The following is a 24,462-nucleotide window of genomic DNA, read 5'->3' as shown; positions in this document are numbered from 1 at the left end:
ATCTTAGTGAATGATGCTGGGCTTCTGCCAAAAATGGAGAGAAGCTTTTTGTCAACACTCAATTCCTATAGTCAGTTTGCATCAATTTGGGTTCGTTCAGAAAACAGAAATCCCACCAGAATTTAAACAGAGTTTTAATATAAAGAATTATTAATCAATGCTGAGTAATATAAAGACATCAAAAAATTCTGAAGGGCCCCTTACGGCTGAGGGAGAGACCCTAAGGAAGGACAAACTTAGATGAAAGATCCCTCCCAGAGGCTGGGTTTCAGACCTCCTTGGAGAAGATGTGATTGCATCCTATTGGATGGCAGAGAAATTTCCTGGGTTGCCAAGTACTTAGAGAGTTGGAGTGGGACTATAGACAGCTGAGATGCATGGTATCCACATCAAGAAGGCTGCAGGAGATAGCCCTCTATGGCACATACAAGCCAAGGCTGATGGGCAGGCATACAGAGAAAGCTGGGATGCCACTGTGCACATGTGGCCTGGAGCACACAGTGTGTCATCAGGAGGGTCTCAGCAAGGTGGTCACTGAGTCCAGGTCAGGTCTGTGAGGTCTCCAAGACACTCCATGCTCTGGGGCGCAGCTGATGCTAAGCATCACTGAATGTTTTCACATACACATAACCCACAGACCATGAAGCAAGAACAAGAGAAAGCAAAATGCAGCAACATTCAGAAGAGAACCCAGAAAGAGAAGCCCCTTTCCTCCTCCAGTGCCCTCTACTAACATAGCTTCGCATCATTCTCACTGTAAAGAAGAAATGCTTAAAGGATCCAGTCCCTTTTTACAGAGCAGGTATTGAAGGCTGAATTTGGAGCTGAGAGGCAATAAACCGATAATGGCACAGTGGAAGCCTTTGACTACTCAGTTTCTACACTTATACATACTATGAGCTCCCATACAACACAAAACAACTCTATATTTCTATCTAGCAAGGCAGTTATCCAAATAAGAAAATGTATGATTCTAACAGTTGGCTATATTAATTATTAACTCACTAATTTTTGACTTTATTATTTCTCATATTCATTTATAGTCCCACTGAATATTCTGTTGCCTAAAGAATAAATTGTAAAGTTAACCCCCAATAACTTGTATATGAAATAAAAATGAGAGAGAAAAAATGGCGGTTAGTATATAAACACATATAACAAGCAAAGAGAAAATATGCAAGGCTACTACAGCCCTCATGTCTATAATCGGATATGAGGTCAGTTGATGCCTATGACTTCCTTCTTTGACAACCCATTCCCTATTTCTGTTGCCTTCAGTAAGAGCCTCAAATGCTCTAGGTTCTTTATCTGGTAGAGAGACCCAAGCCCTCATTCCTGAAGATTCTGAGTCCTCGATCATTCTATATGTTTTTTTTTTTTGCTTTTTATTGCTGTCATTTTCCCATTAACCTTTACTATTGGACATAGACGGTCTAAAAGGAATGCCAGAGAATCGCTGCGTTTCAAATACAGGCCCATTTACTTCCACTGCATAGCATTAACCTGATTCCTTCTTGGTAATTAGGATCAGTCATTCCAGCCAGTGGATTAACTTTTTTTTTTCCTGTTCGTGTTAAAGGAGTTAAAAATGTTCAAGACAGGGACACCTGGGTGGCTCAGTCGTTGAGCATCTGCCTTCAGCTCGGGTCATGATTCCGGAGTCCTGGAATCGAGCCCCGCATCGGGCTCCCTGCTCCGCGGGAAGCCTGCTTCTCCCTCTCCCACTGCCCCTGCTTGTGTTCCCTCTCTCGCTGTGTCTCTCTCTGTCAAATAAATAAATAAATAAAATCTTTAAAAAAAAAAAAAAAGACATCATCTCCCAATTCAGTAGCATTATTGCTATCGGTATGTCTCCAGGTGGAAGCGTTGTCCCTCAGGGACTAATACCTCCATACAAGCAAAGGTCAAATTCTGTGAGTGGCCATTAGGTGTTCTGGTGAGAGAAGTCACTCCCACTTGACCCCTTCCTGGAGCATGTATTTGAGTATGGGGGGAGGCCATAATGATCTCGAATTCAGAATATATTCTATGTCCTTTAAAACAGAACTCCAGCCTTTTAGGGTGATGTCTCCCACTGGCACTTTCAATTGGGCTAGCTGATTTTAGGTGATGGAATTTGTGGTAAGACCAGTTAATTCCCCAGGCATGAATGCACTGCTCAGACAAAATGCTGTGCAGGATGCCATGATGGTGGATAAAGCATTCTGTGTCTGTGGTTGGTGATGTTGGCATAAACATCATAGGCAGGGGAAGAAAATCTAAGATAATATGTGTCTATACTTGTGAGATGTCTCTGTCCCAGCCATGATGGAAAGAGAGAGCTAACATAATTGACCTTCTACCAGGTGGTTAGCTATTCCTCACAGAGAATGATGCCTCATAAGGGACTCCAGGTTGGTCTCTATTATTTAGCAAAAATTAAGGGGAGGGACTGTGCTAGCTGATTATGTCCCTTTTATTAAGAAAGAAAATGTTTTCAAACACCCTCACCCCCAAATATTTCTGCTTATAACTCATGGCCAGATTCATGACACATGGTTGCCCTTAATCACAGGTAGGCTGGGAAAGAAAATATTGAATTCTTCCAACATCTCTGATGGAAATCAGCAGAGAAAAGATAGACTGAAGCTGTCTATTGTGCCTACCACCAGAGAATTGGCTTCCTGTAGAAAAGATAGAACTTGAGCCATTCCAGTTGAGTGGAGTGAAGATTCCAGGTAAAGAGACAATGTCTCTGGCTTAAAACATGGGCAAAATTCACAGTTAAAACTAAAGATACCTGCAAATCAGATTCTTTGGATGGAAGTAAGAGGACAATGCCTCAGGAACAGGAATCACTCTTGAGAGGAACCCCATGTGAAACCTGTGAGGAAGGTGACACTCTTGGAAGTGGCAGAGGCTGGTGATTCTTTAAGTGGAGCATTTCTCACTAGGGTAGAAGAAAGAGTGCAGACTCTGGGGCCTGTGGACAGATGTGAGAGTGCAAGGTGGGTGGGGGTTGGGTGGCACAAGAGAGAGAAGTTCCTACTCCACAACTTAAACAGCTCATTTGTCACAGAAACTCCGAAAAATGTTATGTACTTTGTTCAACATGTGCATAGAGACACCTTAGGGAGAATTGCTATTTTTTTCATATTTCATTTGCTTATGATTACGGATCTACAAAAAATTATGAGTGTAATAGTAATTCTACATATCATTCATCACTATGCACACGTTAATGAACAATGTGAACAGTTATTTATATTCTTTTTTTCCCCCTATGTTATGTTTGTTCTGGTTATATTTATGAAAATCTAATTTTATGTCTGTTAAAGCTAAAACTAAAAAAAATTGGAGCTTGTGTTTTGTATGTCTTTTTTCTTTTTCAAACAATTTATATTTATTATATTTTCCAAAATTCTTGGTTCACAACAGATTGTAGATTTTAAAAAAGAAAAAAAAACTTTGTATTTCATCACAGACATTTTGAGAAGCACTACTTGAAAAAACAAATGATGTGATGTGATATTTACTTGGTCTTTGAGGAAACAGCTAAGTGGCTTTCTGTATTCTAATTAATGTGACCAAAGACTCCCAAGAAAATAAGATCACATTTACATCCTTAATGAAATGGCTATAATCTCCCTCCTATAGTACTTGTTTGTCCCACCTTAGGGCATATACTAAAGATTAGACCAGTGTCTAAGAAAGTGCAAAAGATAAATTCTTTTATTCAGAGGTGCCCCTCTTCCACCTCTCACACGAGGGCGTTAGTCATTCTGTGGGAAATGCCTTATTACCTTCTGCTGCAAATTCATCCACCATTTGTGTCCACTTTCACTTTATCGTTTTGATTTAAAGATCAGATCGGTTTCGATGCCTCCCATTTTAGATAACACTTATGGCTTATTCTCTCACCTCAGTATTTGTCCCTTCAAGCTACTCCCAGAACTCCCAGACATCACAGAAATCACACTTGCACGTTAGACACCAGATCTTAGAAAGTTACTGTCCAACATGCAACGAGAAAGTAATATCTCACAAAGGTTGAGGCTAATATAACAAATTTGTATGTGACTTGAACCTCTCTAAAACATGCAGAGGTATCATCAATGGTAAGAAACAACTTTGGAATGGGGCACTGGTCATAACATAGCTCTCTACCAACCTCATTTAACAGAGACTATATTGGGAGTATTACATAAAATGGCTGTTCATGTTGCTTCAGTTGTTAAATTTAGGTAGAGGAGAAATAGCAGCTGGTTATCTGGGAACACTAGAATAGTCATTAATTATGCTCCAGAAACAGCTGCTGAAGCTTTGCCTTGGCTTTGACCCTGGCGTTCTAACAAAGCAACTGCCAGTGCAGCTGATGTTCATCTGTATTTGTTGGTATACAAAGTTATCAGTATAAATCAGTGGCTAATTTTCCATGGCTTGCCAAGCTAAGAAAAATGAACCTACTGACACTGAATTAACAGTATCAAAAATTGAGAACTTTCATAAACATACACATTCGATAGGATCCACCTAATCCATTCCTAAGAATTTATCTAAGAGAAATGAAAACATAGATCTATACAAAGACTTGCATACAAATGTTCATCGCAGCTTTATCTGTAATAGTCCCAAACAGGAAACAACCCAATTATTCATCAACAGGTGATTGGATAAACAAATTATGGTATGCTTACTCAGCAAGAAAAAGAACCTACTGCCACCACAGAACATGGATGAATCTCACAGTGTCTAAGCAAATGAAGCCTGATACCAAAAACACTGTGATTCCATTTACATAAAGTTCTAAAACAAGCAAAACTAATCTATGGAAATGGAAGTGGGAAGAATGATTATCTCAGGAGGGGATGGTTATCGTCTGGGAAGAAGCCAAGGGAGCTTTCTGAGGGAATGGAAATATTCTATTTCTTTATCTGGGTGGTAAATACACAATTATATACATACAATGCATACTTAAGATTTTTCTATTTTACCATATGTAAATTATACCTCAATTTTTAAAAAGATAAAAAAAGAAAAGAAAAACTTCAGTCATTAAATAAGGGGGTGGGGAAGTTTTAGAGACATGAGTCACGGTTGAGAAAAGGAAAAAAGTAATGATGGGCAAACAGCCTGACACCTGTGAACTAATCAAGGGCCTACAAATATTTCGGACCTATGTAGAGGCTTTAAGATATGAGAACTACAATATAAAAATTACCTTTTATAATCCGAAGTCTCTAAAATTCGATTTGCAGGTTTAATTCTCAACACAGTTTTATGTAGACATATAAAAATAATTTTGATGGGGCGCCTGGGTGGCTCAGTCGTTAAGCGTCTGCCTTCGGCTCAGGTCATGATCCCAGGGTCCTGGGATCGAGTCCCACATCGGGATCCCTGCTCTGTGGGAAGCCTGCTTCTCCCTCTCCCACTCCCCCTGCTTGTGTTCCTGCTCTCACTCTCTCTCTCTGTCAAATAAATAAATAAAATCTTTAAAAAATAATAATAATAATTTTGATGTAGGCTATGTGGTTTGTTTTTTTACCACATTTGACTTTAAGTGTGCTGAAGTCTTCATAAGTCCTGAAAGTTTATTTCAATCTTAAAATAGCACTGACTTTTCATGTCCTCTCTCCCCTCATTCCCACACTTCTGAATTGGAAATAATCCTATACCCCAAGGATCTTGGCCTCTGCCCTCCACATTTTAGTGTGTTTCAGCATACTCGGTCCCCATTCAATTGGTGAAAGGACTCTTCACTAGTCTGGGTAGGGATCAACAGGACATGGGATTCTCTCCTATTAGAGATCTTGCCCATTTCCCCTGGTATACAGAATCATCAAACTTTCTCACAAACAAAACTAACCAAAATCGAGGTTGCCTTTTGGCAAACTTTGAGACCCACTACTCTAATCCAAAGAGAAAGGCTAATGTTAACATGATTAAATAAAGCATGTACCCATCCTTACTTCAGCAAAATCCTACAAACGCTTCCTAGTAATTCCTGGGACACAAGTCCATATAGAAATGGAGACTTCCAACTCACCCTTGAAAATCATAGGACAACTAACTGTACTCTTGCATCACAATTTCATCTGAAAATTTTGACTTTACAGATATTGTATCTTAATCACAGGCTTGGGAAGTAGGTGGTTATATATATATTTTTTTCAGAGCTGATTCTTTTAGAGGTCATTCAGTCAAGTTTTAGGACATCGTTTGGAGTTGAAAATTATAAGGAATGCAATTCAATTGAAAAGAAATGTAGATACCAGACCCATGTCTCCTAACTTTATCTTTTGTTTTGCTGGGTTTTGACATTTTTTACTTCAGGTGCACATAGGTGTTTTTTTTTTTGTTTTTTTTTTTTTAAAGATTTTAAATAGGGCGCCTGGGTGGCTCAGTTGGTTAAGCGACTGCCTTCGGCTCAGGTCATGATCCTGGAGTCCCTGGATCGAGTCCTGCATCGGGCTCCCTGCTCGGCGGGGAGTCTGCTTCGTCCTCTGACCCTATCCTCTCTCATTCTCTCTCTCTCAAATAAATAAATAAAATCTTTAAAAAAAAAAAAAGATTTTAAATAATCTCTACACCCAATGTGGAGTTCGAACTTAGAAGATCAAGGTTGTTCCACCGACTGAGCCAGCCAGGTGCCCCTCAGGTGCACACAGTTATAGAAAAAACAACCCTTGGGTTATACACATGCTCATCAAGTCCATTCAGGGCCTACATTGGTTATTTAGTTGGTTAGTGTGGTAGATTTTGATATTATAACATAATATCAGGATTATACTTCCTGTCCATTGATACCAGACATGGTCATGTGTAAAAATGACATATGCCAGTTCAGAGTAGAAGCTTTAAGAGCTGTTGAATGGTTTCACCATCTCTCTTTTCCCTCTGCCATGAGACTACCACGTTCTATGAAGTGCTACTTCTTCAACCTAGGTTCTGGAATAAAGGTGATATGGAACAGAACAGCTGCCAACTTACAACGGATATAAATATGAGAAATATTTCCTTGCTGTTGTAAGTCACTAAGATTTTGGACTCATTTGTATCATAATTTATTCTAAACTGATCAATGAAGTTATTTATTTTAAATAATGTTATAAGCACCCATGAATCCACCACCCAGCATAATATCTATAACCTTGATAATAACCTATATATAATTATATATAACTCCTTCCCACCCCCCTTCCTCTCCTAATGGATCAAATATCACCCTGAATCCTGTGTTCATTAATCCCTTGCTTTGTTTTTATGTAGTTTTACTGTATTTATGTTTTGCTAAAAAGTATATTTTTTACCTATTTTTTACTTTATAAATAGGTTAATTATATGTTATCTTGGGAATTTACTTTTTCTTCTAATATGATCATAAGATCTTCTGTAATGTGTGACACATTTCATTTTGACTGTTATATAAGTATTCCATTGTGAGAACAAAGCACCTTCTTCAGTTGATGGACATCTGGGTTATTTCTGTGTTTTGGCTACTGAGAACAGTGCAGCAATGTACATTCTTTTTTTTTTTTTTTAAAGATTTTATTTATCCATTCATAAGAGACAGAGAGAGAGATGCAGAGGCAGAGGGAGAAGCAGGCTCCCTGTGGAGCAGGGAGCCCGACGCGGGACTCGATTCCAGGACCCTGGGATCATGACCTGAGCCGAAGGCAGACGCTTAACCGACTGAGCCACCCAGGCGTCCCAGCAATGTACATTCTTGTACATGTCTCCTGATGTGCATGTGTGAGAGCTTATCTTGGGTGTACTTCTAGGAATGGAGTTCCTGGGCATGTAAATGTTCAACCACAGAAGATAAAACTAAAGTGCCAAACTATGGCTTACTAATTTAAGTTCCTACTAGCAATGAATAACAGAACTTGGGAACATACATCCTCTCCAACATTTGGGTTTTGTGCTGAATAGCTTCCATTTGCCCCTCCAGATCAATTCTTTACTCTTTTTCATCCTACTCTGTACCCTGAGGCTGACCTGTATGGACTGCATCAATGTCAGCTATGTGTATAGCAAATACATATTCCTAATTTGTAACTTTTTTTTCTGGTTTCTAGTTGCATTCATCCAATGGGAGGGCTACCAGGAGATCAGAGAGAGAGAGAGTGAATGAGGTATTTATCCCCCACCTCCATTTTGTCCCTGTGGAAGTGTGGTTTTGGCTCTGTCCCTCAACTACAGGTCTCAGCTTCTAACAAGCATCCTTTCCACAGAGTCATCTCTGTTTCTGGGTTCTGGTAGTCTCCTCCCCCGACTCCTCTCACATTCTGGGTAATAATGGATCTCTGCCTCAGGATATTGTGGTTTCTCTATACTCTAGCCACATTTCTATGAATAGTTCCTTTATTTTATTATTTTTTTAAAGATTTTATTTATTTATTTGACAAAGAGAGAGAGAGAGACAGCAAGAGAGGGAACACAAGCAGGGGAGTGGGAGAGGGAGAAGCAGGCTTCCCGCAGAGCAGGGAGCCCCATGCGGGGCTTGATGCGGGGCTTGATGTGGGGCTCGATCCCAGGACTCTGGGATCATGACCTGAGCCGAAGGCAGACGCTTAACGACCGAGCCACCCAGGCACCCCTAAATAGTTCCTTTAATAACCTCTACTCAACTTACTCAATTTGAGTGGCCATCTATTTCTTGCAAGGCCTTGACTAATACATTATTGTTAGACTAACTTTTCCTAGTTGAGAGATGTAAAATGATATTTTGCTGTGGTTTTTGAACTTGCATTTCCCCCACCCCTAATTTCATTGAACATCTCTTCATATATTTATTGATCTCAAACACTTTTTTTAAATGTGTGCTTGTTTCCTGTCAATATTCCTATTGGGTTTTTGCTTTTCTTACTGATTTTAGAAATGTTTAAAATAGATATATATTCTTGATATCAATTCTTTATCAGTTATATGTATGGCAACTGTATCTTCCTAATTTATAACTTTTTTTTTTTTTTGGTTTAAAATTTCATTTGAGGGGCACCTAAGTAGCTCAGTCAGTTAAGCATCTGACTCTTGATCTCAGCTCAGGTCTTGACTGTGAGTTTATTTATTTATTTATTTATTTTTTAAGATTTTATTTATATATTTGAGAGAGAGAGAGTAAGAGAGAGCACATGAGAGGGGGGGAGGGTCAGAGGGAGAAGCAGACTCCCTGCCGAGCAGGGAGCCCAATGCGGGACTCGATCCAGGGACTCCAGGATCATGACCTGAGCCGAAGGCAGTCGCCCAACCAACTGAGCCACCCAGGCGCCCATTGATTGTGAGTTTAAACCATGAGTTAAGGTCATGAGTTTAAGCTCAATGTTGGGTCTACTTAAAAAAAAAATTCATTTGATGGATGACCACTTAAAATGGCCAAATATATCAGTTCTTTCATTTTTAATCAATAACTGATATGTTTTATTTAAGAAATATTTCCTTACCCAATGTCTAAAAGATATTCAACTAGATTTTTTTACCAGTATTTATTTTATTTTATTTTATTAAAAGATTTTTATTTATTTATTTGAGAGAGAGAGAGTGAGAGCATAAGCAGGAGGAGGGACAGAGGGAGAGGGAGAAGCAGACTCCCCACTGAGCAGGGAGGCTGACATGGGGCTCAATCCCAGGACCCTGAGATCATGACCTGAGCTGAAGGCAGATGCTTAACCGACTGAGCCACCCCGGCACCACTTAAGTTTTATTTATTTATTTTTTTTTGAAGATTTTATTTATTTGACAGAGAGAGAGGGAGCACAAGCAGGGCGAGTGGCAGGCACAGGGAGAAGCAGGTTTCCCGCTGAGTGGGGAGCCCAATGTGGGGCTCGATCCCACAACCCTGGGATCATGACCTGAGCTGAAGGCAGATGCTTAACCAACTGAACCACCCAGGTGCCCCTTAAGTTTTATTTTTAACATTAAAATCCTTCATCTACATGGCTTTATTTCTGTGTATTGTTGAAGGTCAGACTTGATCATTTGGCAAATAAAATACCAAATTTTCCTGCTCCACTGATTCAGCTGTTCCTTCTTTCCTCATTGGCCTGATATGCGTTCTCCATCTGTACTGGAATGGTGGCCTAGATAGACCACATTCATTGATTTCTAAAAAATATTTTATTTATTTATTTAGTTAGTTATTTAGAGAGCACATGCAAACAGGGGCAGAAGCAGAGGGAGAGAGAGAATCTCAAGCAGACTCTGTGCCAAGCAGGGAGCCTGAAGGGGAGGACCAATCCCATGACCCTGAGATCATGACTGGAGCTGAAATCAAGAGTTTGAAGCCCAACCGACTGAGCCACCCAGGTACTCCCCACATTCATTGATTTTAAGATTGTTAATAAGATGTCAATTTTCATTCAAATTGATCTATAAATTCAATGTACTCCCAATAAAAAATTCAGCACAATTTTTGTGGAAACTGTGGAAACCAAAATATGTGCAGAAATGCAAAGGATCCTTATAACTAAGGAAAAATGAAGAAGCTATATTACCAGATATCAATACTGTTCTAAAGTCACAGTAAATAAGACTGTGGTTAGGTGCAAAGATAAGTAAGTGGATCAATAGAACAGAACAGAAAGTCCAGAAACAGATTGAGTATATTTAGATACCTGGTTAGAAACCACTAAAATTCAATAGTTAAAGTCAATGGTTAAAGGATGGTCTTTTCTTTCTTTCTTTCTTTCTTTTTTTTTAAAGATTTTATTTATTTGACAGAGAGAGACACAGCCAGAGAGGGAACACAAGCAGGGGGAGTGGGAGAGGGAGAGGCAGGCCTCCCGCCCAGCAGGGAGCCCGATGCAGGGCTTGATCCCAGGACCCTGGGATCACGACCTGAGCTAAAGGTAGATACCCAACGACTGAGCCACGCAGGCACCCCTCTTTTTTTTTTTTTAAAGATTTTATTTATTTATTCGAGAGAAAGAGTGAGCATGAGAGAGAGCATGAGTGGGGAGAGGGGCAGAAGGAAGGGAGAAGCAGATTCTCTGCTGAGCAGGGAGCCCGACTCAGGGCTCGATCCCAGGACTCTGGGATCATGACATGAGTTGAAGGCAGATGCTTAACCGACTGAACCACCCAGGTGCCCCACCACAGGCAAAGATTTATAAAACTGGACACAAAAAGCATTCACCATAAAAGAAAAAATATTGATAAATTAGACATCACTAAGATTTAAGAAATTCTGTTTGTTAAGAGACACCATTAAGAAAGTAAAAAATCAAGCTACTGGGAGAAAATAATGCATACATCTGACAGAGGATATGTATCCAGAACATATATCCACAGATTAATAAAGACAGACAAGCCAGTAAGTATATGGGCAATAGACTACAACAGGCACTCCACAAATGAAGGTATCTAAATGGCCAACAATATACACAAAGGTATTTCATATCATTAGTCGTCAGAAAAATGCAGTAAGTTACCACTACACTCACAAATATCTTTTTGCTATTGTTTTCATCAAAAAAGTACTCAAATAGGGTTGATGCATTGCATTTGATTATTGTCTCTCAAGTCTCTCTTAATCTAGAATATTCCTCTTTTCATGTCATTGCCTTAATCAATCGAGTAGGTCAGTTGTACTAAAGAAAATATGATATTTGGGACTTGCCTGATTGCTTCTTTTTGGCATTAACTTTTTTTTTTTTTAAAGATTTTATTTATTTGCCAGAGAGAGAGAGAGAGCAAGTGAGCACAAGCAGAGGGAGCGACAGGCAGAGAGAGAAGCAGGCTCCCCATGGAGCAGGGAGCCCGATGCGGGACTTGATGCCAGGACCCTGGGATCATGACCTGAGCCAAAGGCAGATGCTTAACCGACTGAGACACCCAGTGTCCCATGGCATCATTTAATTTTTCTCTACATTTTATGTATATTATTAATTGAATGAAATTAAATGTTTGATTAGATTTTTAAAAATTATTGGTTCTGTCTTTATATAACTTCAATTAGTACATAATATTTCATTGTTCTACTTTGAGGCTGAGATTGACCAGAGGTGAATCTGATCTTTCCACTTTTTTTTTTAAAAGATTTTATTTATTTATTTATTTGACAGAGAGAGAGATAGTGAGAGCAGGAACACAAGCAGGGGGAGTGGGAGAGGGAGAAGCAGGCTTCCTGTCGAGCAGGGAGCCCGATGTGGGACTCGATCCCAGGACTGTGGGACCATGACCTGAGCCGATGGCAGACGCTTAACGACTGAGGCACCCAGGCGCCCCCCTTGTTTTCAGTATAAGGAGTTGATACCACTACCACTAGTGGCAAAAAATGAGTTTTGATTTCTTGCTTTCTTGCAGCATTATTTGATCTTATGGATTTTTACAAATTGCTATATTTCAATCTTCTGTAGTCATTAGTCTTTTCCTTGTTAAAATTATCTTATCTTTGGCCAGTGGGAGTCCTTTCAAGTTGACTCCTATGTCTTTTTGAATGACCCCAGTAGTCTTTGATAACTTTCTTGTTTTCCGATACACCGAGAGGTCCTATGCTTTTTGTAACAGATGTCTGGTTTAACTGCAATGTGATGAATGCAGTTTAAGATATCATTTACTGATATTTGGTTGATACTTGTTTTTTTATTGAAGTATAATTAACATACAGTGTTATATTCGTTTCAGGTGTACAATAAGATTCAACAATTCTATACATTACTCAGTACTCATCATAACTGTACTCTTAATCCCTTTTATTTATTTCACCGTTTTCCCCACGCATATTTCTTCTGGCAACCACCAGTTTGTTCTCTGTATTTAAGAGTCTGTTTTTTGGTTTGTTTCTTTTTTTCTTCCTTTGTTTCTTAAATTACACCAGTGAAATTGATACTGAGTGGTCAACTTCCATAAATGTTTCATGTTTGCTTGGAAAGAATGTGTATTTTGACATTGCCAGCTGCATGTTGTAGATATGTACCAATAGATCAAATTTGTTAATTGTGCTGTTCAAATCATCTATAAGCCTAATAACCTTTGTCTGCTTGATCAGTCAGAGAGATTGTAAAGTCTCCCATCACTAGTCATTTTACCTCTTTACTCTTAGACTTTTACTTACTACCACTTAAACTACTCGTCAAGGTCACCAATGACTTTAACATTGCTAAGTAACTCAACGGTCAGTTTCTCAGTCTTGTCTTTATTTGACCAATTAACAAAATTTGATAAAGTTCATTATTTTCTCCTTTTTAAAACATTTTCTTCACTTTGCTTCCAATACATTACCCTCTTTGGATTTTTGTCCTAATTCCCTGGCTCCACTTTCTTGTCTCCTATGCTACTTTGTCTTTATTTCTCTGACCTCTAAATGCTGGAGTTCTCCCCACAGGTCAGTCCTTAGATCTCTTCTGATCCAGTCCATTGGCTTTAACTACAATGAATATTCTAACAACTCATGAAAGTGTATCTCTAGTCATACTTCTCCCCTGGATTCTAGATCCATTTATCTAACTGTGTAGTATAGTCCTGTGCTCAGAAATCTAGGCTCTCGAAACAGCTCATCCTGAAGCTCTTCCATCTCAACAGATGGACACTGCATCTTTCAAGTTGATTAGGCCAAAAATCTTCTCTTCCTCTAATGAACCACACCAAACCTATCGGCCAAGTCTTTACAGTTTTACCTTGAAAATATCTCAATAAATTTGCTACTTTTCAATACATCAGCCACTATCACCCAGGTTCAAGTGACTATTTACCTCAAGCTTCTTGATTTGTATCTCTGGTTCCACACTTCCTCCTCTACTCTCTATTAGATCCTATATGACAATTCCTTTAAAACATAAGTCAGATTGTGTCAATTCTTTGCTTAAAGTTTTCCATTTTTTACAAAACTTAAATTCCTTCCCAGACTCATCTTCAAGGTACTACTTAATCCGGTCCTCAATCTCTTTCTAAACTTCATCACTTACTACTGTCTTCTTTTTTACTTTACTTTGGCCATAGTGTCCTACTCCTTACCATTCCTTGAATATGTCAGGCATGCTCTCATTGCAGGATCTTTGTTGTTGTTGGTAAGATTTTATTTATTTGCTTGAGAGAGAGAGAGAGACCACAGAGGAAGAGGGAGAAGCAGATTCCCTGCTGGGCAGAGAGCCTGATGCAGGGCTCAATCCAGGACTCCAGGATCATGACCTAAGCTGAAGGCAGACACTGAGTCACCAAGGTGCCTCGACCATTGCAGGGTCTTTGAAGTTTCTGTTCTCTATATTTAAGTGTTCTTTATCCAGATCCCTCCATGACTCATTCCCTCACCTCCTTTGCTCAAATGTCATCTTCTAGTTCCACTTTTAGTAGTGGCAAACTACCTTATTTCAGACTACCATGAAAGATAATAAACCCTAGACTACATATATTTTACACACACGCGCGCACCACAATGTGAAGGCATTGGGGAACAACTAAAAACAGGCAAAAAACTGAAGGGGAGTTGACCTTTGGAAAAAAAGTATACTGTGAGACATTAATATTTATACAGATTATCACATAATGGTATTTCCCAGCCTCTGTGGCATAGGGTAGCTAAATGCAAGTAGAAAGCCACAGTCTTATTGGCCTGAGAAGTTGGAGGATGAAGTTTGAGGCTGCTAAAGTAGTTTAAAAATTAAGAGTTAAATCCCAGAAAGGAGGGAGCTACATATTCAACATCTACATAAAAATTTGGCCCAAATCTTTGACTGATGCCTGAACCTCACAAATTTATGTAAACTCCAAACAGTCTATAGAAATCAACAGCTAGAAGACTGAAAGAAGAGCAGATATTTCAACTATTACTTTTCTGAGGGGAGAGAGACGGGATTTTAAGTCCAGCCAAGGTAACTGTTTTTAGGACAAAAGTCAACATTCTCGAGAAAATTATAACAAAGTTGAGAATCTCTACAACATATCATTCACAATGTTCAGTATACAATCAAAATTACTACATAAGCAAAAATATAGGAAAGGTGAGAAAGAATCAAGAGAAAACGTTATCAATAGAGAATGACTCAAATATTTCAGATATTGGCATTACAAAATAGGGTATTTTTAAACTTGTGTATGTGCATGTGTGTTAAAATATAAATAACATAAAACTTAACATTTTAACAATTTTTATGTGTACAAGTGGCATTAAATGCATTCATAATGTTATTTAATCATCATCACTATTTTCTCATCTGCAACAGAACTGATGTACCCACTGAACAATAACTCTCCATTTCTTCCTCCCCACCCCAGTAATCTCTATTTATTCTACTTTCTCTATGAATTTGCCTATTTTAGTTACCTCATATAAGTGGAATCATACAATTTTTCTTCATAAAAGAACATAAAAGTCTGGCTTAATTCACTTATCATAACGATTCCAAGGTTTAAGTTTACATTGTAGTATGGGTCAGAATTTCATTCTTTTGTATGGCTGAATAATATTCCATTGTATGTCTATCTCACATTTTGTTTATCCATTCATCCATTGCTGGACAATTGGATTGTTTCCATTTTTTCACTGTTCTGAATATGCTGCTCTGAACACTGGTGTACAAGGATCACTTTGAGCCCCGCTTTCAATTCTTCTGGATTCTAGTTAGGTAGAGAAATGCAGAATCATATGGTAATCTTAAGTTTAACGTTTTGAGGAACTGCCAAACTGTTTTCTTCAGGAGCTGTACAATTTACAGTCCTACCAACAATGCACAAGGTTTCCAATTTCTGCACATCCTCATCAGACACAGGTTTTGTTATGCAGATAACATATGAACTTTGAAAACTAATTTTTAAAAAAGAAGTCTACAAAAATTAGGTGTGCTGGCAAAATTGGACTTAGCATAAAACCTACTATAAAGAAGAGACTATAAAATGACAATACTCATTTAGATACTTAAGTTTTGGTAAATTGTTGTTTTCACGAAAATCAGTCCCTGCAATTTATAACTGTAATTAGCTTTTTTAAAAAAGCTAATAAAAGTCAAGATTGATACAGTCATGCTTATATATCACAACTGTAGTTTGAGATTTTGTTTTGTGAAATCACCTTCAAACAAATTTAGTTAACATTTAAACATTCATTGCTAAAGTTCCCTTCTGATCAATAGCCCCAATTCTAATCTCCTTTTTATAAAGGCACTAATGGTTTTCTGTATATCAAGTAATATTGCAGAGATGCTGTAATAAAACATTACCTTAAGTAAGGGTTTGTTCATATATCATTATAGAGAATGAGATCCTTTTAGAGGAACTCTGTTATTACTGCTCAGAGTCTGAGACCACTACCACTTCCAACCAAAATGAGATAGGTCATATAAATTAAGGGTTGTAAAAGGAATAATATGATCTGTAGGTTTAAAGTGAAGCTATGTTACAAAATTGCTTATGGCCATCTCAAGAAAATAAAAGGCTTTCTCGTTTCAAAATGTAATGATTAACAAATGATATTAATGTCTATCCTGGTTGTATGGAAACTTACAGGGCAAGAAAATTAATGTCACATAGTCAGTTTCTCAGGAAAATCTTACTCTCTCCACAATGACTCTAAATACATTACTAATTAGTTAGTTATGAATCCAACAAATCTATTGCCAAATAATGTGAGACACACTGAGAGAGTAGGGATCATTAGTAGACCATGATGCCCTAAAATGGTAAATAAAATCATACTTGATGTATCACACTGCCATCTGATTTTCAAATTCTTGATAATTACATATTTACTTAAATCTAAGACATAATTGGTTGAAAGATGAATATGTATTCTAGAAATGTTAAAATGTAAAAAGTATAAGATTGATAAAGTATGCTAATTTCATATTACATACAGTAAATAGGACTATTACTTCTAATTACTAATTTTCTGGAAATATATTTGATAAAATAGTTCAGGATCTGATAGGGCATATGGATCCATCATAATATTCTTTCTATGGGCACAGGCTTCCCCTAGCCCATAAATTTTAAGAAATAACTACAAAAAACACCATAAGACAAGACATCCATATTGCCACTGTATATCATTAAGATTTTATATGCTATCAATCTTCCTTTTTAAGGCATAAAAATTACAAATAAAGCTAAAGCCCCCTTTGATCAACACCCTCAAACCTAATCTCTTGCCAGAGACAATACTAACAATAATTTGGTATGTACCCTTCCAGTCCATTTTATTTTATTTTATTTTATTTTAAATTTTATTATTACTATTTTTTAAAGATTTTATTTATTTATATGACAGAGAGAGACACAGTGAGAGAGGGAACACAAGCAGGGGGAGTGGGAGAGGGAGAAGCAGGCTTCCCGTGGAGCAAGGGAGCCCGATGCAGGGCTCGATCCCAGGACCCTGGGATCATGTCCTGAGCCGAAGGCAGGCGCCTAACGACTGAGCCACCCAGGTTCCCCTCCAGTCCATTTTAAATACATACATATTTCAATAATAAAAACAGAGTACTGTTCTTTATGATTTAATTTCAATTTACATGAATGTCATTCATTATACAATGTTTCATTTGGGGATCTTGATTTTTTTTCACTCTACACTGTTTTACATAACTATCCATGTTACAAAATACAGATCTACTCTATTACTTTTAACTGCTGTATACTACTCTATTATTTGACTATATCACACTTTATTTACCCATTACCCCATCAATAATTAGCTTGTTTTCAATTCATATATATATTTCTTATGGGTATTTGTGAGTTTCTTTAGAATGAATATACAGAAATGGAACTACAGGGTCCTTTTGTCTTCTAAGAAATGCTTCCCTGCCTCAAAGTCATAGACAACATCCTGTATTTCCTTCCAAGAACTTCAGTTTGGCTTTTCACATTCCAGTTCAAATCCTTTGGAATTCTGTTTCTTTATATGTTGTAGGGTTGCATGTAGTTATTTTTTCCCTACTATGGAGAACCAAATACTCCAACAAATTTCATTGGCTGTCACTTCTCTACTGATTCATGATATCATGTCTAATATATACCAAATTCACGTATATTCACTGATTTATTTCTAGGCATTCTATTCTGTAATATCTGTTTATTTACCTATTCATGCTCCAATACCACATACTATTTAATGACCGTAACTTTTGTGTAGTATACAGTAGAAGATGTGTCCTCTCTCTTCTTTTTCAAAATTGTCTCGGCAATCCAGGTATTTCCATTTCACATGAATTTTAGAATCATTTTGTAAAGATCCTAGAAAATTCGTATAAGATGTTTGGAACTATATTAGGTCTATAGATTAATTCTGGGAGAATTGACATTTTTATGATATTGGGTTTTTCCATCTGCATTTATGGTATTTCTCTCGATTTATTCAAGTCTTATGCCCTTCAGTGAAGCTTTACAGTTTTTCCATAAAGATATTGTTCATTTTTTTAAGTTTACACCAATATGTTTCAAAAGTAAAGCATGGGTTGAATTTAAGAAAAGGCCTTCCCTCATTTAGTACACTCGGCGTTTCTCACCTGTATGCCCTCTCTTATGTATAGAAAGGGATGCTCTTTGAGAGAATGCTTTCCCACATTCATTACATTCAAAAGGTTTCTCACCAGTATGACTTCTCATATGTATAATAAGTAATGAGCATTGAGAGAAGGCCTTTCCACACTTATTACATTCATACGGTTTCTCCCCTGTATGACTTCTCACATGAAGAGTAAGGGATGAGATTCGAGAGAAGGCTTTACCACATTCATTACATTTAAATGGTTTTTCTCCAGTATGAATTTTTTCATGCTCAAGGAGATTTTGTCTCTGACTGAAAGCTTTTCCACATTGATTACAATGATAGGGTTTCTCTCCAGTATGAATTTTCTCATGTTCGGTGAGATTTGATTTCTGACTAAAGGCTTTCCCACATACTGTACATGCATAAGGTTTCTCACCAGTATGAATTCTCTGGTGTCTAATGAGGTTTGACATCTGAATAAAAGCTTTCCCACATTCATTACATTCATATGGTTTCTCTCCAGTATGAATTTTTTGATGTGTAATGAGATTTTCTTTCCTGCTGAAGGCTTTTCCACACTCATTACATTCATAGGGTTTCTCAGCTGTATGATTTCTCATATGTACAGTAAGGGATGAACTTTGAGAGAACGCTTTCCCACATTCACTACACACATAGGGCTTCTCACCTGTATGACTTCTCATATGTATAATAAACACTGAGCATTGAGAGAAGGCTTTTCCACATTTATTACATTTATAGGGTTTCTCCCCTGTGTGACTTCTCATGTGTAGAGTAACAGATGACATTCGAGAAAAGGCTCTACCACATTCATTACATGCATAAGGTTTCTCCCCAGTATGAATTTTCTCATGCTCAATAAGGTTTTGCTTCTGGCTGAAGGATTTTCCACATTCTTTACATTCATAGGGTTTTTCTCCAGTATGAATTCTCTCATGTTCAATGAGATTTGATTTCTGACTGAAGGCTTTCCAACAATCCTTACATGCATAAGGTTTCTCCCCCGTATGAATTCTCTGGTGTCTAATAAGGTTTGACATCTGAATGAAAGCTTTTCCACATTCATTACATTTATATGGTTTTTCCCCAGTATGAATTTTTTGATGTGTGATAAGATTTTCCTTCCTGCTGAAAGCTTTTCCACATTCCTTACATTCATAGGGTTTCTCTCCAGCATGAATTCTCTCATGTCTGATGAGGTCAAATTTATGACTGAAGTCTTGTCCACACTGATTACACTTAAAGGGGGTTAGAACATGGGATGAGCAATGGTAAAAAGGCTTCCCGTACTTACTATATTCATAGTTTTTCTCTCTTACACAGTTCTTCTCATAACTAAGTAAATCTAAATTATGTTCTAAACCCTTATCAAGTGAGTCACATTCAAAGAAGTTTTGTCTTGAAGTAAGAATATCTGAGCTCAAAGGAAATATTTTTGTAACTCTTTTACATTCAATGACATTTTCCTTAATCAGAGTTTTCTTGGAGATGGATGTGACTTTCCTCACAAGTGTTTCCTGTTGCTTCTTGATCTGTTCATCAACTTCCCAAACTTCTAAAATGGAGGACCAAAAATTATTACTTTTGAATTTTTTTGCTACTACACTATTAATAACATTTCAGAAATTTGCTCCTATGGAGTTGATTTTTTATGTTGACTCTAGCCTCCCAATATGAAAAAATCCAAACTGCAAATTACCCTAGTTTCTAAGTTTTAAGAGGTTAACTCCTATAAAATATTATGGAGAGAAAACTGACATTGATAGGCCTAAGTAGCTTTGACTGCTTTTAAAAGTATGCATATACAATGCAGAAATCAGTAACATGAACAGAATAATTAAGATGAAAGGGTGACGATACAAATGACTGGATAGGAAGTCAAAATGACCAGAGGATAAAATTAACATTTGTGGTTAAACACAGTGGATTGAATGTATATGTTTATTTCTTCTCCTCCCTAAAATTCCATTAAAATGACAGTAAAAAAATAAAAGGTCAAATCCACGCAAGAACAAAGGAATGAGAGTGTAAAGAAGGGTAAACAAGAGATTTCAACAAAAGAAGGGAGATGAAAGGCATATAGGGAACTGTTAACTAATGGCAGAGCTAAGAAGTTAAAGTACTGCAAAGATACAAATGTCAAGCAACAAAGTGATTTAGCCACAAAACACTGGAAAAGCTAACAAATTAGAGAATTCAGGGACTTAAAAGGTAGAGAGATGTCTGAAGAGGATTAATTTAAAGTCTGAATAGGGAACACTTACACTCCCTGAGGCAAGTATTATGGATTTGCTTAAGTAACATGTTTCCAACCTCATCCTATGTTTTTCCATCCTGCAAAGAGTGAGTTATAACTGTATTTCCTGGACACACTTGCATGTAGGGCTCTGGATGTGATTTAGATTAATCATACAACATTTTAATTCAGAAATGAATTAAAATTAGAAATAAAACAGGCATTTTACCTAAATACTACAACAGAAGTGGTAAGGTTCTGAAGCTCATGGTTATAGAGGTATTTCCCTGGTTCAATCAGAAACCATTTCTTTTTTTTTTAAGATTTTATTTATTTATTTGAGAGAGAGAAAGAGCACAAGCAGGGGGTGGGGGCCAGTAGAGAGAGAAGCAGACTCCCCGCTGAGCAGGGAGCCTGATGTAGGGCTCGATTCCAGGACCCTGAGATCATGACCTGAACCTAAGGCAGATGCATAACTAACTGAGCCACCCAGGTGCCCCATTGTTTTTAAAGTAAGCTCTACTCCCAACGTGGGGCTTGAACTCACAACGCTGAGATCAAAAGTTGCACGCTCCACCAACTGAGCCAGCCAGGTGCCCCATCAGAAGCAATTTCTTGATCATAGTGGGAAAAGGAACTCACTTAGCAGCTGACTTCTCTGATATGACGTTGAGATTCATTCCTAAAAGCTTATCCTATAGTTGGTCCTTCAGTCCTCCCAAAGGTTCTCTAGGACATTTAATACCTTCATATAAATTCCTTCCTTCTTAAATTAGCTGCTAATAAGCTCTTTTCTCTGTAACTGCATCTTCACCAATACCTCCCCACCCCCCACACAACCCACACAGGAAGTGGCCATGTATCCACAACCTGAGCAGGAAAAAGAAAGCTTACTCTTTAGAGAAAATGAACTATATAGGCTCTAGACTTAGGAACAAATGAAGCTTATGTAAAGGAAGCCTCATACTAAAAACCTAGGAATTATGTAAACTTGTCGATATTGAATGGTAAGATTTCCAATCCCTTTCTGTTGCTTGCCCCTCATGAAAGCTGGCATTTACCTCCAGGTTGGAGTTGAGAAGATTAAAAACAAAAGACCCACAAAACTAGAATTCTAGAACTGGCATTTGCAACTCAACAAAAAACTCCTAGGTTCTATTCAAAAAGCACCAAAAATTTGTTAGATGTTTAGAATTTCTTTTTTATCCTTTCATGCACCAAAATAAGGAAAACTAGTGACACTGATGAATTCCCTATTTAAACAAAGATTTGAAAGTCTCATTACAATTAAAAATATATAGAAAACAAAGCAAACAGAAAAATTAGGCAAGTAGTAACTCCAGGAATGACAAAAATCTATGTAAGGATATATAATTAATAGTCATTTCTTGGCTCAGTATAACAGTATATCAACTAAAAGAACAAAGTAAGCAGTGAAAACCAATTTAGCCAAAAACTGTGATACAGGGCGCCTGGGTGGCTCAGTTGCTTAAGCGACTGCCTTCGGCTCAGGTCATGGTCCTGGAGTCCCGGGATCGAGTCCCACATCGGGCTCCCTGCTCAGCAGGGAGTCTGCTTCTCCCTCTGACCCTCCTCCCTCTCATGCTCTCTGTCTCTCATTCTCTCTCTCAAATAAATAAATAAAATCTTTAAAAAAAAACCAAAAACTGTGATACAGCTATATCCAGAAAAAAGGAAAGGGGAAGTGGTGGTGGTGGTGTAAGAGTACTAAACCTCATCTTTTATTAATATCAAGTTGATAATAATTAGAAATTACCAAATAACAGCATATTCAGAGAAGACTAGCTTCCATCCTATCCCTGAAATACTGATTCCTCCTCCACTGCCTGCAGGTAAGCATTTTCATTAATTTTGGGGTTATTCTTATATTCTTTTAAAATACATATATTAAATATATACATATTTACATATGTACATATACATATGCCATATATATATCCATACACATGCCTCTCCCACTCTTTATAAAAAAGGTAGCATATTCTAAATGCTGCTCTGCACATTGATTTTTTCCATTTATATATCCTGAATGGAAGCATGACATCGCTGACTTGTTTTATAGTTTTTTTTTTTTTTTTAAAGATTTTATTTATTTGACAGAGATAGACACAGCGAGAGAGGGAACACAAGCCGGGGGAGTGGGAGAGGGAGAAGCAGGCTTCCCGCGGAGCAGGGAGCCCGATGTGGGGCTCGATCGCAGGACCCGGAGATCATGACCTGAGCTGAAGGCAGACGCTCAACGACTGAGCCACCCAGGCGCCCCTGTTTTATAGTTTTGACATTGGAATCATGTAAATGTTTTACATAACAACAAAAAAAGTTAAATCAAAAGAGGAGGAAAAAAGCCAAAATAGCTCTTAAAAATTGAAAACAAATGGAAAAGAGTAAATCTATATATGAAGTTAGGGCCATAATCACTTCAAGTGACTTTAAACACAGTAGTCTGACTATACCCTAAGGGAGAAAAAAAAACAACCAAAGAAATCTTAAACTACATTCGGTAGTCCTTTTCTTTTCTTTTTTTTTTGTTTTAAGATTTATTTATTTATTTTAGAGAGAGAGCGCTCACTCACGTGCGCAGGGGAGGGGCAAAGGGAGAGGGAGAGAGAATCTCAAGCAGACTCTACGCTGAGTGCGGAGCCCACATAGGGTTCCATCTCACAACCCTGCGATCACCACCTGAGCTGAAACCAAGAGTGGGCTGCTTAACCGACTGTGCCACTCGGGCACCCCAGTAGTCTTTTTCATTATTAGTAATATTGGTATTGTTGTTTGGAACTAATATATATATATATATATAGAGAGAGAGAGAGAGAGAGGGAGGGAGGGAGGGAGAGAGATATCAGTTTGGGCTCTCAAGGGACATTTGGCAATGTCTGAAAGATCTGGAGACGTTTTTGGCTGTCACAACTTGGGGAAGTGGGGAGAAAGGGGATTGGTGCTCCCAGCACCGAATAGATAGAGGCCACAGAGGCTGCTAAACATTCTACACCCTACATAAACATCCTACAATGCACAGGATAGTCCCCTACAGCAAAGAATTATCTGGCCCAGGGGCACCTGGGTGGCTCAGTTGGTTAAGCGACTGCCTTCGGCTCAGGTCATGATCCCAAGGTCCTGGGATCGAGTCCCACGTCGGGCTCCCTGCTCAGCGGGAAGCCTGCTTCTCCCTCTCCCACTCCCCCTGCTTGTGTTCCCGCTCTCGCTGTGTCTCTCTCTGTCAAATAAATAAATAAAATCTTTAATTATTCCGATCTAAAAAAAGAATTATCTGGCCCAAAATGTCAGCAATGCCAAAGTTGAGAAATATATCCATATATATATTGGGATCGAGCCCCGCATCAGGCTCCCTGCTCTGCTTCTCTCTCTCCCACTCCCCCTGCTTGTGTTCCCTCTCTTGCTGTGTCTTTCTCTGTCAAATAAATAAATAAAATCTTTTTTTTTTTTAAAGATTTTATTTATTTGAGAGAGAGAGAATGAGAGAGAGAGAGCACATGAGAGGGGAGAGGGTCAGAGGGAGAAGCAGACTCCCTGCCGAGCAGGGAGCCCGATGCGGGACTCGATCCAGGGACTCCAGGATCATGACCTGAGCTGAAGCAGTCTGTTGACATAGGAGAGTAGAAGGGATACTGCACGCTAGAGGAAGCATGCAACTGATAATCTCTGATTTGGAAGAAGTAAAGGGCAAACCAACTCTCAATACAAAACCCTGAATGATAAAGGAAGCTGATATGAGTGATAAGGGTTTCCCATTCACTCAGAGCATTTTTCCGGACAATCTTCAACA

General features: G+C 38.1%; 2 protein-coding genes across 2 annotated transcripts in view; one reads left to right on the top strand and one right to left on the bottom strand.

Annotated features, from left to right (window-relative positions):
- The window catches only part of LOC110590109 (zinc finger protein 14 homolog), a 525,303-nt gene that overhangs the window by 250,439 nt on the left and 250,402 nt on the right, over window positions 1-24,462 (top strand). The gene's annotated exons all lie outside the window — the stretch shown is intronic.
- The window catches only part of LOC110590101 (zinc finger protein 382), a 382,742-nt gene that overhangs the window by 330,298 nt on the left and 27,982 nt on the right, over window positions 1-24,462 (bottom strand). The window contains exon 5 of the mRNA XM_044922194.1: window positions 18,405-19,973. Within this exon, the coding sequence (XP_044778129.1) occupies window positions 18,405-19,973 (1,569 nt within the window). The remainder of the gene's footprint in view (window positions 1-18,404; window positions 19,974-24,462) is intronic.

The sequence above is a fragment of the Neomonachus schauinslandi genome, chromosome 16, assembly GCF_002201575.2.
Source record: "Neomonachus schauinslandi chromosome 16, ASM220157v2, whole genome shotgun sequence".
NCBI classification, from domain to species: Eukaryota; Metazoa; Chordata; class Mammalia; order Carnivora; family Phocidae; genus Neomonachus; species Neomonachus schauinslandi.
The sequence above is the reverse complement of the archived record's forward strand: the minus strand, read 5'-3'. Positions and strand labels throughout refer to the sequence as shown.